General features: G+C 40.7%; 2 protein-coding genes and 1 pseudogene across 2 annotated transcripts; 2 read left to right on the top strand and 1 right to left on the bottom strand.

Moving 5' to 3' along the window:
- The first annotated feature begins 678 nt into the window (after positions 1-678).
- LOC121781974 (late embryogenesis abundant protein At1g64065-like) lies at positions 679-1,431 on the top strand. The gene has a single exon (XM_042179671.1). It carries the CDS (start codon positions 708-710, stop codon positions 1,332-1,334), a length of 627 nt encoding a protein of 208 aa, XP_042035605.1. The 5' UTR covers positions 679-707; the 3' UTR covers positions 1,335-1,431.
- Positions 1,432-11,380: 9,949 nt separating this feature from the next.
- On the top strand, positions 11,381-13,956 carry LOC121781589 (glycosyl hydrolase 5 family protein-like). Its single transcript, XM_042179313.1, has 3 exons — positions 11,381-11,959; positions 12,728-13,319; positions 13,529-13,956. The coding sequence occupies exons 1-3, from the start codon at positions 11,381-11,383 to the stop codon at positions 13,954-13,956; spliced, it is 1,599 nt and encodes a 532-aa protein (XP_042035247.1).
- A 177-nt stretch (positions 13,957-14,133) lies between these two features.
- On the bottom strand, positions 14,134-16,088 carry LOC121781048 (annotated as a pseudogene).
- Positions 16,089-17,534: the final 1,446 nt, after the last annotated feature.

Genomic DNA, 17,534 nt, shown 5'->3' with positions numbered 1-17,534 from the left:
ACGAAAATAAATTTATTCACAAACATTTGCAATTATCTCATGGGAACGTTCTTACTTGTCAACTTAAAATGAATCTTTTTCAAAGTAATTAAACCTTAGGGGTCGCTTTTATCACTATCTCACTCAAATAACCGCAAATTGATTTCTAGCTATAACCATATTAAACGAAAATAATAAAGTTATAGTGATGGCAACGAGCGCGACCTAATGGACCACCTTGAACTTATCTCCATTTCCCGACCCATTCAACTAATTAAACAAACTTCTACTTAATATTTTAACCCCCCGTTCCATATTAGAGGAGTCATTTTCCATTTTGGACGTTCCATATTAATTACTTAAGTCATTTTCCTTTTTAGTAAAAAGTATTCCCTCCGTCTCAACTTAATTGTCACTCTTTTTCATTTCGGTCCGTCCCAACTTAATTGTGACATTTCATTTTTACCATAAATAGTAAGTAGGTCTCACGTTCCACTAACTCACTCTACTCATATTTTATTATAAAACTAATATAAAAAAATGTGTCTCACATTCCACTAACTTTTCAAACCAGCTTTTCTTTACATTTCTTAATATCCGTGCCCACTCTAAGAGTGACAATTAAGTTGGGACGGAGGGAGTATGAATTAGATGCCGCCTTTGCCTTTGACACATGATACACAACTTGCAATTGCAAAATCCTCACTTCCTACTATTATACATCCAATATGAACAAAATGGAGGAGGAAAACCACCTTAATCCACCACAAATAACTCATCAAAAAATCCACGAATTCAAAACCAATAAACCAACACCAAAACAAGAAGGCGCGAGCAAAACCCTAGTTTACATCCTCACCTCCGTCGTTCTACTAAGCATCGCCTTCTTAATATTCGGCCTCGTCGTCCTCCGAATCAAGCCCCCGTCTCTCCGCCTATCAAACGTCGTCGTACAGGGCCTTCGCTACAACGCCTCCTCGCTGAACATGACCATGACCGCCGATCTCACCCTCCACAACACGAATTTCGGCCGCTTCGAATTTCGCGGCGGCAGCGTCGCTTTGTTGTACGGCAACGCCACGTTTGGGGCGGGGAGCGTCCACGGCGGAAGAGTTGGCGCCCGGGAGCGGGGACGGATCGGCGCGGCCGTGGAGGCGAGCGGCGGGCCGTCGGAGAATTATATGAATATTAGCAGAGATATTGAATTGAATTTGGTGAGATTAGTGATGGTGGCGGAGTTGCGAGGTGAGATTCGAGTGATGAAGATTGTTAATAGGCATAGAACTGCTTCGATGAATTGTAGCATGGATGTTAATCTGAGGGGCCAACATGTTCTGAATTTATCATGTAAATGAGCATAACAATCAAACATTTATCTTTCTTTTTGTTTTGTTTTTTGATGTAATATATCTAGCATTATGTTTATTTAAAATAGAGATTTTTATTTGTTTATATACTTCCTGCCATCCATCCATAAAATAACATATTTTGAAATAATACGAGTAATTGGTAACTTAGGAGAGAGAGAAAGAAAATTGACTAGGGTATTTTTAATAGAGAATGATTCAACTGAACAAAAAATAAATAAAACTTCATAAATCAATTTATCTATTTTTATTAGATAAATCAAAATGATAAAAGCAGTCTTATTTTATGAAATGGTGGAGCAAGAGTATGATTGATGGTGGAACCTGCTGCCATTGCGAAGAATTGGTCTGAAATGGAAAATTAATTTAAATTGATTAGGTTACTTTACATGGACGTGTTATTTAATAGTTATCAGGTTTTGGATTTTGACGGTATAACTATAATTCAGATTTATTTTTAAAAGAAAATTGTAAATTTTTGTAATATCATATAAGGGGTGGCGAAGCTTATTTAGGATCCATGATCTCTAGTTTGGTGTTTCACTTAATTTGTGTCCCATTACCAACTTTTTTTAAAATTATTTTTCATGTATTTCGTTCAATTTCCATATTTTCAATAGATTCGTTAGTCCAATTAAGGGTTTCAATTATTGTAATTTAATTGCTTTTTAGTTATAAACATTTGTTTTGATTATTTATTGTAAAATTTCAATAGAAATTTTTAAAATTATGTTTTACTAAATAATATTAACTAGCTAGAACTAACTATATGCTAATAGTTACAACAAGAAAACAAAATCAGACCAGAATGAATGAAGCTGAAACGTTAAGTCAGAGACAAAATTGTTACTTATATACATAAGAGCATCCACTACGCTATTCCCCCACCGTTCCTTAAACTACTATTTACGGGCCCCACTGTACTTTTTAACTTCATTCCTTAACTAAGGAACGGAACCTGCAACCCTCCGTTCCTTAGCCGTTTCTTAACCGTTCCTTAAATTACTATTCATTCAATTTCATTTTTATTTTTATTTCCAACCCAATTCAATTAAAACAAACACACTTCATTAAAAAACACACAACATAAAAAAATTACAACTTAAAATTCTAAAAAATAAAAAACACACAATTAAAATCCTAAAAAATTAAACGTTGCATAATTTAAAATACAAATTTAAAGAAAATAAAAAAACTACTCTGCCGGCGAATCATCCACCGAAGGCGGTTGAGGTGGAGGGGGAGTCGGAAGGCCAAGTTGTGCTGCCATATGCACAATTCCGTTCCACCAGGCCACGTATTAGGAGGGCGAGAAGCGGGAAGTGTCCGCCATTGTGGCGGTCATGTACACCGCCATAAGGGTGTTCGAGCCTCCCCCGAGCCCGCCTGGCTTGATTCGCCTCGGCCTTTCCTCGCTCTAGCCGCCTTCGTCCCTTGCGCGCACAGCTGGATCCCCCGTCATCGCCGGCCGTACCCGCAAACTCCTACGGTGCACCCTCTTGTCCGCAGCTGCCCTCACCGGTGTCACCAGACGAGTATTGGTCACTCGCCGTGTGCTTCATGCGCTTCGAGGTTGAGCCCGAGCTGGAGCGGACACCGCCGACCCACCGTTCCTCGTCCTTGACAGCCTGCCAAACATCAACAAATCTGAATTGTTTGTCGGTGTCCTGGTTGTAGACGCGCAAAGCCGCCCTCAGAATGTCGGCTCCCGAAGCTCCGCTTTGGTAGTGCGCCGCTTCGGTCGAGTAGATGCCGTGGAATTTTTTGACCTGTTTGTCGACTCGGCCAAAGTGAGAGCGGAGCATTGTATATGTGCGCTTCCAAGAGCCTTTCGGCTTAATCTGGTGGTAGATCTCGGTGACCTTTTCCTAGAAGCGCTTGTGGGCTTGTTGATTCCCGACGATGGGATCGTACGAGACGGTGATCCAGGCGTTGTACACCGCCATCGTTTCGTTGTTGCTGTACGGATGTCGGCTTAGATCCTCCTGAATCTGGGATAATCCCTGCGAATACCGCGGGGCGGAGGGTCGAGCGTATGCATCCACGTCGAAAGTGGGTGGTTGGTACCCACCCGGTGTCCCCGAACCCGCCGTGCCCGGCGTCGACGAACCGGAACCACCAAGTGTGTTGTACATGGTATCCCAATCGGTAAACGTGTTGAGATCCCACCCGCCGGAGCCGCCACTGCTGGAGTTGCAGTCGCCGAATATTTTTTGATGAGATGTTAGATGAAAATTGGAGAGGAAATGAAGTTGATTTTAGGAAGAATAGATGTGTAGTTGTGTGAAATGAGGATGAATTACGAGTATTTAGAGTAAAAAATAAAAAAAAATTAAAAAAAGAAAAAAACGGATATAAAACAGTAATATTACCATTTACACATTTTTAATTTTTTTTTATAAATTTGAATTAAAAAAAGATTTATTGCGTCATAAATGACGACGCCCACTCGCGGGCCGGCGAGTGAGCGTCACGCACGACGCAGGGGCGCGCCACGTCGCCGAAGCGCGTGGCGACGCAGGCCGTGCCGCATCTCGCTACGACGGCACACGGCACGGCATGGGCACGGCCTGGGCACGGAACGTATGTCCGCAACGCGTCGCGCGCCCGTTTCGTTCCTCCGGCTCGAAACGCGGAACGCGGGCGGCGCGCGTTGTGGATGCTCTAAATCGCTAAGAAATTTCTTATCTATGTAAATTGTAAGCGATTTCAACGAAAAGTAAGTCCGTCGACAAAAAAATGTAGAAATATTTCATTTCCCATATATGAAATGCACCTTTCATATATATGTGCCGTAAACAGAAAATAAATAAGAAAGACCGAATCACATATAGTTGATGCCTTAGTGTTTGTCAATATTTCAATTTTGTTATTAATTTTGCTTGACCACATATGACTTTGGTGGCTGCCTTAGACCCCTTTCCAAATAACTAAAATTCTTTAAAACAATATTCTTCTTGCACGATCTGCATTTTAGTTTCATATAGTTTAGTTGATCAAAGCAATAAAAAAGCTTTTCTATCCGTTCAAAAACAGTGTTTCATTTCATTGTTCTAATCATAGGAATACAGTCATATATTTTGAACACTAACAAAAATTAGTAAAAGAGATATCGTATGGAAGGAATAAAATATAGTCACTACAAAAAACTTATTTTTTAACTACACAAAAATTAGACACAATTACTGGTGTTTTTTTTAAATAATCATAATTTAGAATGCAAAAGAAAGCGTCCTTAAGTTAAGGGCACATTATTTTAATCTTTTATTTTTTTATGACGCTACTATATATGTCCCCTAATTTAGTTGGGACATCAAGAGTAATGACATTTTATGAAACGTTGATAGTATAATTAGACACAAATTAGCATTCTTAATAGTATTAGAATATGCACTTAGCCATTCTTTTTGTTGTATTCCGTCTTAAATGTAGCTAGCATAATTCAGTATATATATCTCCTCGATTTTAATTTAACTTTCATATGTCCAAAATTTTGAATAACCAATTACATATAGCCCGTTCCAAAATTGTTGTATCCAAGTGGCAGATTGGTTGTTTTTTGCTCCTGCCGGCGGCGGTCCCAAATTAGATGTTTTTCTGTTTTAATATTTCTTAGATTTTTTTTTTCACTTTTTCAAATTATTGTCTGTAATAATGGAGTGCTCATTTCAGTTGGAAGAAGAAGGCAGAAGAAGGAAGCTCGGCTTTGAGCTGGAACTAGCCGAGAAGGAAGAGTTCGGTTGTGAGCCGAGAAGGAAGAGTTCGGTCTTGAGCCGAGGAAGGAGTTCGGACTTGAACCGAGAAGGAAGAAGCAACCTAGCCGAACTAGCCGTTGGAGCAGCAGTTAGTTAGCTGAGATGTAGCGGTTATTCTTTTTGCTTTCTTGATTCTTCTTGTAGTTAGTTAGTAGCAGTTGCTACTTGATTGTAGAGCTTTAAATAGCTCACCGTGTATGTAGTTTAGAGTAGTGTAATCAATAAAGAGTTTTCCAGTTTCTCTCCAAGATTATCATCTTCAATACTCAAAGTGTGAGTGTGTGTGTGTTTCTGCATTGTGTGATCTCATACAACAGTGAGTGTGTGTGTGATCTTCTTGAGTGTGTGAAAGCCTTGTGTGCGTAAATCCCAACAAGTGGCGCCGTCTGTGGGAAGGGATATTGAAGCTGATTTGCAGAGGATCAAACGGTTTCAGAGATGGCAGCAAGGCTTGATGCAGAAAAGTTCACAGGCAAGAATGATTATAGCCTGTGGAAGATGAAGATGAAGGCGGTTTTGATTCAACAAGGCTTGGCCGCAGTTCTTGCAAAACCAGAGGAGAAAGGAAAGGCTCCAGTGCTTGATGATAAAGCTCAGGCAAAGATGGAGGAGATGCAGCTCAAGGCACATTCTGCAGTGATTCTGTGCCTTGGAGATAAGGTCTTGAGGGAAGTTCAAGAAGCCAAGACTGCGGTGGAGATCTTGGACAAGTTAGATGAAGTTTACTTGGCCAAATCCTTGGCTAACCGGCTGTATCTCAAGAAGAGGCTGTATGCCTATAGTTTTTCTGGAGATAGGTCCATCATTGAGCAGCTAGAGGAGTTCAACAAGATCATTGATGACCTGGGATCTGTTGATGTCAAGATTTCAGATGAGGATAAGGCCATTCTCACATTGAATGCCTTGCCTAGCTCGTATGACCAGTTAAGTGATGCCATTATCTATGGAAGAGATAAACCTATCACCTATGCAGAAGTCTATTCAGCCTTGATGGCCAAAGAACTCCAGAAGACAGCCAACAGAGGCTCTGCAAGCTCCAATGTTCAAGCTGCAGAGGCCTTGAATGTGAAGAAGTTCAAGAAGCAGAACTTCAAGAAGAAGTTTGAGGGCCCTAAACCCTCAAGTTCTGATGCTCAGAAGGAAACCAGAGCTTGCTATTGGTGCAAGAAACCTGGACATTTGAAGAAAGATTGTCATGCATGGAAGAGAAAGATGGCCTCTGAGGGACACAACCAATCTGATTGTGTGGAGAGTGCTGATCCCCCGGCTCAACTTATGAATATTAGTGACAGTGGGGTCAGTCACAGGTGGATAATGGACTCGGGGTGCAGCTTCCATATGTGCCCCAATAGAAGCTGGTTTCATGATCTTCAAGAAGCATCGGGTACGGTTGTTCTTGGTAATAATCACATTTGTCAGATCAGAGGAATAGGGAAGGTAAAGCTAAGCCTACAAGATGGCTCTATAAAGATCCTAACTGGGGTGAGGTATATTCCAGAAGTGAAGAGGAACCTCATCTCATTGGGAATGCTGGAGCAGAGGGGGTTCACCATATTGATGAGTCAAGGAAAATTGTTTGTTAAATCTGGAGATGCAGTGATGATGGAGGCTGACAGAGAGCATATTCTCTATTACCTGAAGGCTAAGGCTGTTGATGGAGAAAGCAATGCAGTGTCAGATGATTCCATAATGCTATGGCACAAGAGATTGGGCCACCCAGCTGAAGGAAGCTTGAAAGAACTCATCAAGAAGGGTCTGATCTCTGGAGATTTCAACAAGATGAACCCCTGTGAGCAGTGTATACTTGGAAAAGCAGAGAAGGCACCCTATCCTACAGGTATTCACTCTTCTACAGCCCCTTTAGACTACATACATAGTGATCTTTGGGGGCCTTCACCGGTGTGTTCAATTGGTGGAGGAAAGTATTATCTAGCTATCATTGATGACTATACAAGGAAGTTGTGGGTATATATTCTTAAAGAAAAATCTGAAACACTCACAAAGTTCAAGATATGGTGTAAGGAGGTTGAGCTAGAGAAGGGTAGAAGTGTTAAATGCTTAAGGACAGACAATGGCCTAGAGTTCTTGTCTGCTGAGTTTGATCTGTTTTGTAAAGAGAAGGGTATGAAGAGGCACCGGACTGTTCCTGGTAATCCTCAGCAAAATGGTGTTGTGGAGAGGATGAATAGGACAATCCTAGAGAGGGTGAGGTGCCTACTTCTTGGTTCTGGTTTGAGCAGCAGGTTCTGGGGTGAGGCTGTGTATACAGCAGCCTATCTCATCAATAAATGCCCATCTACTGCCCTGAAATCTGAAACTCCTGATTACATGTGGTATGGAGCTCATAGTGACTACTCAAAGTACAAGGTGTTTGGGTGTGTGGCCTATGCTCATGCTAGGCAAAGCAAGCTTGAAGCTAGGGCTCTGAAATGTATTATGTTGGGGTATCAGAGGGGTGTTAAGGGGTATAGGCTCTGGTGTATTGAGCCCGGTAAGCAGAAGGTCTTGGTGAGTAGGGATGTGGTGTTCTTGGAGGATCAGATGCCATACCTGAAAGATAAGCTGGACTCCAGTGAAGATGAGGGTGACTTCTTCAAGGTGGAGCCTGGGGGGGTTGGCCTAGGAGCAGGTGGAGTTATTGACTCAGGGAGTGAGTCTGATTCAGATAAAGAAGAGGCTCCAACTCAGGGCAACCAGGCTGGTGAGTCTATATCAGACTCTATCAGAGACTATCAGCTTGCAAGGGACAGAGTTAGAAGAGAAACAAGGCCACCAACAAAGTTCTCTGATGTTGTGTATTATGCTCTGTGTGCAGCTGAAAGTATTGATGGCGCAGATCCACTCACATATAAAGAAGCTATGCAGAGTAAAGATAGAGAAAGATGGATTGAAGCCATGAATGAGGAAATAGAGTCTTTACTCAAGAACAAAACTTGGATTTTGGTGGACAAATCCAAGCTGAGTACAGATGGTAAGGAAAGGAGGCTGGTAAACTGTAAGTGGTTGTTTAAAAGAAAGATTGAGACCACTGATAAGGATAGAGTCAGGTTCAAGGCAAGGCTGGTGGCTAGAGGCTTTACACAGCAGGAGGGAATCGATTTCAATGAAGTGTTTGCACCTGTTGTGAAGCACACTTCAATTAGGATCCTATTGGCTGTGGTGAATCAGCTTGACTGGGAGCTACAACAGCTTGATGTGAAGACAGCCTTCCTAAATGGAGATCTAGAGGAAACTATCTTCATGGAACAGCCAGAGGGCTATGTGAAGATTGGAGAAGAAGGCAAGGTGTGCCTGTTACAGAAAAGTCTTTATGGACTTAAGCAAAGTCCTAGACAGTGGAATAAGAAGTTTGATGCACAGATGAAGAAGATTGGCTTCTCCAAGTCAGAATATGATGATTGCATTTACATCAAGAAGGCAGGCAAGACTCCCATTGCCTACCTATTACTCTATGTGGATGATATGCTACTTGCAGGGCCTTCTATGACAGAAATTCAGAAAGTTAAACAAGATCTGAAGTCAAGCTTTGAAATGAAGGATCTAGGAGAGTCAAGGAAGATCCTAGGCATACATATTCAGAGAGATAGAGGCTGCAAGAAGCTGTGGATGCTGCAAACTGACTATATTGAGAAAGTTTTGCAGAGATTCAAAATGGAAAATGCAAAAGCTGCATCAACTCCTCTGTCCCAGAGTTTTAAGCTTTCAAAGGAGCAGGCCCCTAAAACTAAGCAAGAGGCTGATGAGATGGAGGCTATCCCTTATGCTAGTGTGGTTGGAAGTGTTATGTATACTATGATTTGTACAAGACCAGATCTTGCTCATGCTATCTCAGTGACTAGCAGATACATGGCAGACCCGGGGAAGGAGCATTGGAATGCTCTTAAGTGGATATTGAGGTACATGAAGTCAACTAAGGACTGGGGGATTGTCTTCAATGGCTGGGAAGGTGAATCTGAGGAGGTTGTGCAGGGCTATTGTGATGCAGACTATGCTGCAAACCTGGACAACAGAAAGTCCCAAACAGGCTATCTTTTCACCATGTTTGGAACTGTAATCAGCTGGAAATCAGGTCTGCAAAGTGTTGTTGCTCTATCAACAACAGAATCAGAGTATATAGCTCTCACTGCAGCTGTACAGGAGAGTTTTTGGATTCAGGGAGTGATTTCTGACTTTGGTTTTGACCAAAAGACAATGGTGATTCATTGTGACAGCAGCTCAGCTATGTGCTTGGCTAAACATCCGGGTTTTCATGAAAGGAGCAAGCACATAGACATAAAGTTGCATTTTATTCGAGATGAGATTGAAAAGGGGAGAGTGAAGGTGATTAAGATTAACACCTTGCACAATCCGGCTGACATGCTAACAAAGTCTCTAGGTAGAGACAAGTTTGATCATTGCAAGAAATTGATCAATGTTTGTGCAAGAACTGAGATGAGCCCTCAGGTGGAGAATTGTAATAATGGAGTGCTCATTTCAGTTGGAAGAAGAAGGCAGAAGAAGGAAGCTCGGCTTTGAGCTGGAACTAGCCGAGAAGGAAGAGTTCGGTTGTGAGCCGAGAAGGAAGAGTTCGGTCTTGAGCCGAGGAAGGAGTTTGGACTTGAACCGAGAAGGAAGAAGCAACCTAGCCGAACTAGCCGTTGGAGCAGCAGTTAGTTAGCTGAGATGTAGCGGTTATTCTTTTTGCTTTCTTGATTCTTCTTGTAGTTAGTTAGTAGCAGTTGCTACTTGATTGTAGAGCTTTAAATAGCTCACCGTGTATGTAGTTTAGAGTAGTGTAATCAATAAAGAGTTTTCCAGTTTCTCTCCAAGATTATCATCTTCAATACTCAAAGTGTGAGTGTGTGTGTGTTTCTGCATTGTGTGATCTCATACAACAGTGAGTGTGTGTGTGATCTTCTTGAGTGTGTGAAAGCCTTGTGTGCGTAAATCCCAACATTGTCGCTTTATACACTTTTGTTATATCTGATATATACATATATTATATTGAAAATTATATGTAATAAAAATTTTAAAAAATAATTTAAAATAGATGTGCACATTATACATGCTAGGGAGATGATGAAACCCCACTTTCCTCGAGATCTTAAAGAATTTCAAAATTTTATAGTATATTTTTATTCACGAAATTAATTCAAATTATAACACAAATAAATTTGAAAGTAGAATATTAGTCTTGCTTCTACAGATTCGAATTAATATAGTTGTAGACGAGTGCTTTCAACTCCATTCACTCCACCAATAACTATGAGCCTCAGATCTTCTAGTCATTTTTTTTTGAGTTAGAATAATGAGTGAAAAATTTTCTATCAAATTCTCAAATCCAAGAATTAGATAGAACAAATAATTAATTTTAAATCCCATAGAGGAAATTTTTATAGAGTGTGACACCGTGATCTAATTCTCCTTAATTCCTCTACTTATAGAATTATGATTGGGCTTGAACTCGGGATCTTAGTAGATTTGGACTATGTCTCCCTTAATGGACTTATGGTTAGATTAAATTAAGTTCAATATAATTAAAATTCATTAGAATTTTAATTAGTGTCACTATCATAAGTACTCCATTAATATCGACTTAAACATCAAAATTCGAATTACAAATAATTCATGCATCTTTTTAATTGAATCTAGCTATTCATAATGTTTAAGATATTTCTATCTATTAATTGATGGAGTAATTAATTAAGATTTTTACTAATTTGAAGTAATATTAATTCATCTTCTTTCAAGAGTACTAGTAGTATTTTTAAATATTATTTATCATATCAGAATAAATTTCAATCAGCTAGATTTCGCATACTCCAAAATATCGACTGAGGATATATTATCCGTATTGCCACGTCGAAATGACTCAGTAAATTAACAATACTAATCCTTCTCGAATACTATCCACTGCACCAGCAATATAGGATTATGAAAAATCGGCACTTTTTCAAAGCAACTCATAGTTAATATCACACGATCAATTCGTATTCAGACTAATGATATTATGAATAAAATCCTAAACCTAGATTTCATCCACGTAATATATATAATTAGAATTCCATATATATTGTTAGCTAAATTAAGGGTAATAATTGCATATAATACCTCATTCAGAAATCTGTAACCTGTAATTTCATTCAACTCTTACAGTAATATAGTTAACCTAGTTTCCACAATAACAAGCAGATCCGATTGTCTGCATTCAGTTCAAACAAACTCGTTAATCCTGTATAAATAAGAGCAATTAACCTCAACACAGTCAAATCACATTAATTCAAGCATAACACAAAAAAAATGGTGACAAAAATTGCCATTTTATTGGCAATTTTGTTCCTCCAAGCCGTGGCCTTGTCCAATTCAGCCACGCTGTCGACGAACTCGCGATGGATAGTCGACGACGCGACTGGACATCGCGTGAAGTTCGCGTGCGTGAGCTGGGCCGCGCACTTACAGCCGATGATCGCGGAAGGCCTAGAAAAGCAGCCACTCGATGTTATAATTAAGAAGATAAGTGAATATGGCTTTAACTGCGTGAGGTTTACTTGGGCCACGTATATGTTTACGAGGCCCGATTACGGAAGCCTTAGGGTTTCGGAATCGTTGGATAAGTACGAGCTGGTGGCCGCGAGAGACGGCATTGCTAAGAATAATCCTCAGGTTTTGAACATGACGGTGCTTGAGCTTCATAGGGCTGTGGTTGATGAGCTTGGGAAGAGTGGGGTGATGGTGGTGCTGGATAACCATGTTAGCCGACCGGATTGGTGCTGTGGGGACAACGATGGGAATGGATTTTTCGGGGACGCGGATTTCGACCCGATGGAGTGGTTGCAAGGACTAGCTCAAGTGGCGACGACATACAAGGATCATCATGCGGTAAGTAAATCACTACTATTATTCTTGGGCCATGCTTGTTTGTCATGATTTTAACTAGGAAAATAATCTGATTCCTTAATGTTTAAAATTTAGTGTTATGTTTGGATTTTTAATCAAACCAGGAAATGACATTTTTTTTATATATCTCACTTTCAACGTTAGATCTTTAAAATGCAAGGTTCACTAGGGGTTTTAACTTTCAGTTTGTTTCTTGAATTATAATGTCTGTATGCATTAGTGTAATTTTGTAATAATCAGTTAGGGATTTATTCCATCCCATTAGGGTATATAGTTATATTTGATCATTTAATTACACTTATATTAATTAACAATTTACAAAGGATAATAAATTCAGTGTTAAGGGTATTGATTAGCTTCAATTTTAAAAAATAAAATTAATTATGATTCATAGTGTTGTAGTACTATAAAATTTATTTTTATTCAAAATATTAAAATAATATAATCCCTTCATCTTATTTCAACAGGCCCTAGGTCGATATACGAATGTTAAGTAATATATAAGACATACTATACGTAGTTTTTGTAGGTGTGTTTGTCCCAAAAATATGTGAGAGATATTCATACTGTAATAAAAATAGGAAGAGAAATCATATTATCTCAGTAACATGTAATGAGTTATGTTGGTGTGTTTGTTATGCAATAAATTTTTAATTTAAATAGTGGCTTATTGAAATAATGAGCCGAGATTACCAATTTAAATGGGACAATTAAAGTACTTTAATTAATTGTAAAATATACATAAAACAGGTTGTAGGTATGAGCATGAGGAATGAGTTAAGAGGCAGCAAACAGAATGAGGCAGACTGGTACAAATACATGCAACAAGGAGCCAACACAATTAACACACAAAGCCCAAACTTTCTAGTCATTGTCTCAGGATTGAACTACGCCCTCAACCTCGGATTTCTCAACTCCAAACCTTTGGCAGTTAATTTCTCCAACAAATTAGTCTTTGAAGCACACTGGTACACATTTGGCATCCCTGCCAAGAGATGGATTGACCAAACCAACAATCTATGTGCTGCTATCACCAAAAGTGCACAAAACAATTACCTCTACTTGACTCAAGGGAACAACTCCTTCCCTCTTTTTCTGAGTGAATTCGGTGCAAGCGAAAGAGGTGATGACGTCGCAGGCAATAGGTACATCACTTGTCTCTTGGCTGCTGTGGCCGAGACCGATGTAGACTGGGCTCTTTGGGCTTTACAAGGCAGCTACATACTCAGACAAGGCAAACTTAATCTTGATGAGACTTATGGAGTGGTTGATATCAATTGGGATCATCCAAGAAACCTTACTTTTCTTAATAGGTTGCAAATCCTTCAGCAGATCAATCAAGGTACGAAATTCTTGTTACGTTAATTTGAACTTTATTTTCTGATGCAAAAACGTATACAGAATGACTGAACTGGTGAGTAATCTGAGAATCTCTAATTTCTTGAAATGTAAATAATCTTATGAAAACTCCGTTCAAAACAAAGACAATCGCTATTTTTCAAACCTCATATCACATTTTATGTAATACTAGTATTGTTGTCTGTTATTTAGATTTCGGGTCGAAGCAAGAGACATATTACAAAATGTTCCATCCTTTGAGAGGGCAATGCGTGCAAATTGTGGGGAATGATATAGTTCTGGCTAGCTGCAAAAATGCGAGCCGGTGGGATGAACACCAACATGGTGGCCCTATCAAGTTGGCGGGGAGTTCAGGGTGCCTCGGGGTGGCCGGAGATGGGGCGGTGGCTAGTGTTTCGGAGGACTGTTCGAGCAAGTGGAAGATCGTAGCAAGTTCTGGGCTTCATTTAGCTGCCCAAGATGGGAAGGGGGAATATTTGTGCTTGGAAGTGAATGCTTCAGATTCTAAGCTTGTGACTAAGAAATGTATGTGTGTTGGAAATGATCTTGCTGATTTACCTACTTGTGCTGATCAAGATCCAGAATCACAATGGTTTAAACTTGTTCCTGCAAATGTTTGATGTAATATTTTCCTAATCAATTTTTCCTCCTTAAAATTGAGGTTGAATGTACCATCAATATATCATTTGTTGGTTTATATCTATATATTGCAAGTTGGTTTACACCTATATATTCCAATTCAATTTTCATTAAACTTTAACAAGTGAATCCCATCACCCCAAGGAGCTTGCAACACATTGCGCGAGTATTCTGTCCCGAGGGGACGTGACTACATCTTTGTAGATGATAGAAAATCATCGCTCCTAGATAGAGTTCAAACTAAAACAACTCTTCCAATACCCAAAAATGGAAAGATCAATCAGCAGAGTTGCCTTGTACAGTTAATGGATCTTTTACAATCAGAGATTTTTCTACCAACATTAAATTAGGAACCTCATAATCTACTTGGATTTCCTTTGGTCAGAAATCCTGGCACCCATTATCTTGACAACAGCTTAATCCTTCGATCTTAGCAACTTGAGAGCAGGATGAACGTTAAGGTTACCAGCAACGTTCTTCTGCCTACATCGAGCTCACTTAAATCAACGTCTATGAAAGGAGGTATTATATCTGCAGGACAGAGAAACTTAACAGTTCTCTTAATAATGTTTAGAGATGATCCTGCAGAATAAGAACAATTGGCAAGGCGTAAGTAGAAATGCAGAAGTGTCGTGGCAGAAATTTATCAGTCTTAACAAGCTTCAACAAGGGGGAGTGAAACAAAATTGAGACTTGAATCAGAAAAGCAATGCCATCCTTGCCCATACACAAATCACAGTGAATTACATGTTGTCTAGTTATTCTAAAATCTAATCATGTATTCAACTTCTTCCTCCATCAACATGTTTCAAGGTTTGAGTTTTAGGTCTTTCCAAGTTCAAATTAACTTTAGTTCTTCTAGCTCGTAATACTCTTTTATCCAATTATTTTGGAGGGGAAAATAATTATTCCTTAATCAAGAAAGTCAGGTCAAGATCATGGGAAAAATCTAAAGGTTAGGCTCGCTCGGACAGATACAGCTGCAGCTAGCTTATGACTGTAAGCAAGAAACAACCCAAAAATACCTACCCAAACATGAGTGTCAAGGCTACATGGAGTCCAACTGATTCTAGCTTTCATCTATTTAAAACAAAAATTATCGAAATGTGAAAAGCGAAGAGAAATGTGAACTTTGCATAAAATGGAAATAAATGATAAGATTTCAAATGTATCCTTTTCAGCCCAGGGGAAACATCATCTCCTCTAAATACTAGAGGAATATCAACCTTCAATCATGCACTTGATGAAGCTCTTATGAACGTAGCATTAAGCACAACATCCGTGCTCGGATGAAGATGGATCTGATATTTATCAATAAACATTATATCAGTGCATAACCCAAGAACCTCCAACCAGTTCAGTTCGAAAACTCAATAGCATTATAGAAATGATAAATATGTTCTAAATTTATGAATCCAACTCATAATCCTTTCTATCCATCCAAACCATCGATAATTTCACTATTAGATGCAGAATCATATCTACCTAAATTCAGAACTCAAGCTCATTGCTAAAAGGTTCATTAGCTATTTCCAGCTAGCTCAAGCACAGAAATCTCAACAATTCACAAAATCAAAACAAATCATTTCAATGCTACAACAGTACATGAATTCAAGCAGAAGACATTTCAAGTTTATGCATCGCAAGGTGGCAAAATACAGACCTTACGAGGCAGAACGCGTACTTTCTCGACGACCTCAGAAGAACCGAACTCCGGGCGGACCTCGAGATCAAAGAGCCTGGAGAGGAAAAGGATTGCCCTAAATGATTGACGAGCTTCTTCACCTGATTACTCTGTACTGAAATGATGCGTTTGTTGCCGCCGTGCTGGCCATCCTCCGCGTCGAATACGATGCTCGGAACGCGGCCGGCCTTCCTCTCCTTGGCGGCGATGCTCTTTCCGGAGGCGTCGCGTGGATCGTTTCGTCGTATTTTGGGTCGGGGCGGGGGAATCCTTCCAGGTAGGTGAAGATAGGAGGAGCGTCAATATTCTGGAGGAGCGCGGCGGTGGAGAAGCGCCGAGATGGTGGATTACGGCGGCGCTCAGCGCTGCTGCTCTGCGAATCAGCATTGGATCTGGACTTGCCCACGGTTCGAAAACCGGCGGTTCCGGTTCGGAACCGCCGGTTCCGGTTTTGGCGGAAGCGGAACCGGAACCGGACCGTGAGGCTATTTCACGGTTCCGGTTCCGGTTCGAAAACCGGGCGGTTCCGGTTCCGGTTCGGAACCGCCGGTTTTCCGGCGGTTTTGGCGGTTCCGGTTTTTGAACCGGCGGTTTCGCCGGTTCAATTATTTTTTTTATTTTTTTTTTAAAATTTGAAATTTGGCTTTATACAACAAATCGGAACAAGACAATGCATAATTCAAGCACAAATGAGACGTATAAGGAGAAAATGAAATAAATTTTATACAAGTATAACTGTATAAGTGTATAACAATGCGTAATAAGAGTAGCACTTGCGTAATTAAATGGAAGCACAATAGCACAAATGAGAAATTGGAGACAAAGAGAGAGAATTGGGAGATTGAAGAGAGAAACTCTTATTAACACAAGAGTGGGGTGAATGTAAATGAGGATAGAGGGGGGTATTTATAGAAAAAAAATGAGGGGGAAAATGGAAGAATTCGAATTTGAAATTTAAAAAAAAAAAATTTGAAATTTCACAAAACCGGCGGTTTTGGCGGAAAACCGCCGGAACCGCCGGTTTCCGGGCCAAAACCGCTGGTTCGGTCAACGAACCGTCTGCAAAAGCTGCTCCATTGTCGCCTCGTGCTCCGCGCCGCCTCGAAAGCCACTAAACCGGCGGTTAACCGCCGGTTTTTCCTGTTAACCGCCGGTTAACTGCCGAAAAACCGGCGGTTCCGACCGGTTTGGAAGATCAGCACCGGCCCCCATCCCTCTGCCTCGATTTAAGCGCCGGAACCGGCGGTTCCACGGTTAACCGCCGGTTCCGAACCGTCCCGAACCGCCGGTTCGGTGACGGTTCCGGTTCGAAATATCTTGAACCTGAACCGGACCGCGAACCGAATTGCGACGGTTCCGGTTCGGGAATATTGCGCCGGTTCCGGTTCCGGAACCGGTGGGCATGTCTAATTGGATCAGGGGTTTTGGGAGAAAGAAGATGATTCCATTTCAAAATAGTTTGGGCTCTTAATTGTGGCCTTAATTAATACTCCTATTAAGGAGTAATTAGTCCAGTTAATCAGGATTTCAACTATTTTTTGCTATATTTCAATTTTGTTTATCGATTTTGCAGTAAATTTTGTGAGCTGAGTCAGCATTTCCGAATCAATCCTTTCTCTCTCACACTCACACAGAAACAATTGAGAGCTGAACTGCGCACTGTACGGGAACAAAATCGAAGGCGAAGGCCAATTGGAGCAGCATCTTGAATTCCAAGTTGGCGTTCAGCCCTAAGAGAGCGACGGCAGAGCTCCGCCACTCGAGCTCCATCGGCAATCGCGCCGTCTCGTCCCCTCTGCCTCCGCTGTGGCCTCATCCCCATTCTCGTCCGACCACAGCTCCGCCGCTGCCTCCGGCGACGATCATAGCGGCCGC

The sequence above is a fragment of the Salvia splendens genome, chromosome 20 (genome assembly GCF_004379255.2).
Source record: "Salvia splendens isolate huo1 chromosome 20, SspV2, whole genome shotgun sequence".
Lineage (NCBI taxonomy): Eukaryota > Viridiplantae > Streptophyta > Magnoliopsida > Lamiales > Lamiaceae > Salvia > Salvia splendens.
Note: the sequence above shows the minus strand (reverse complement) of the source record. Positions and strands in the feature narration are given on the sequence as shown.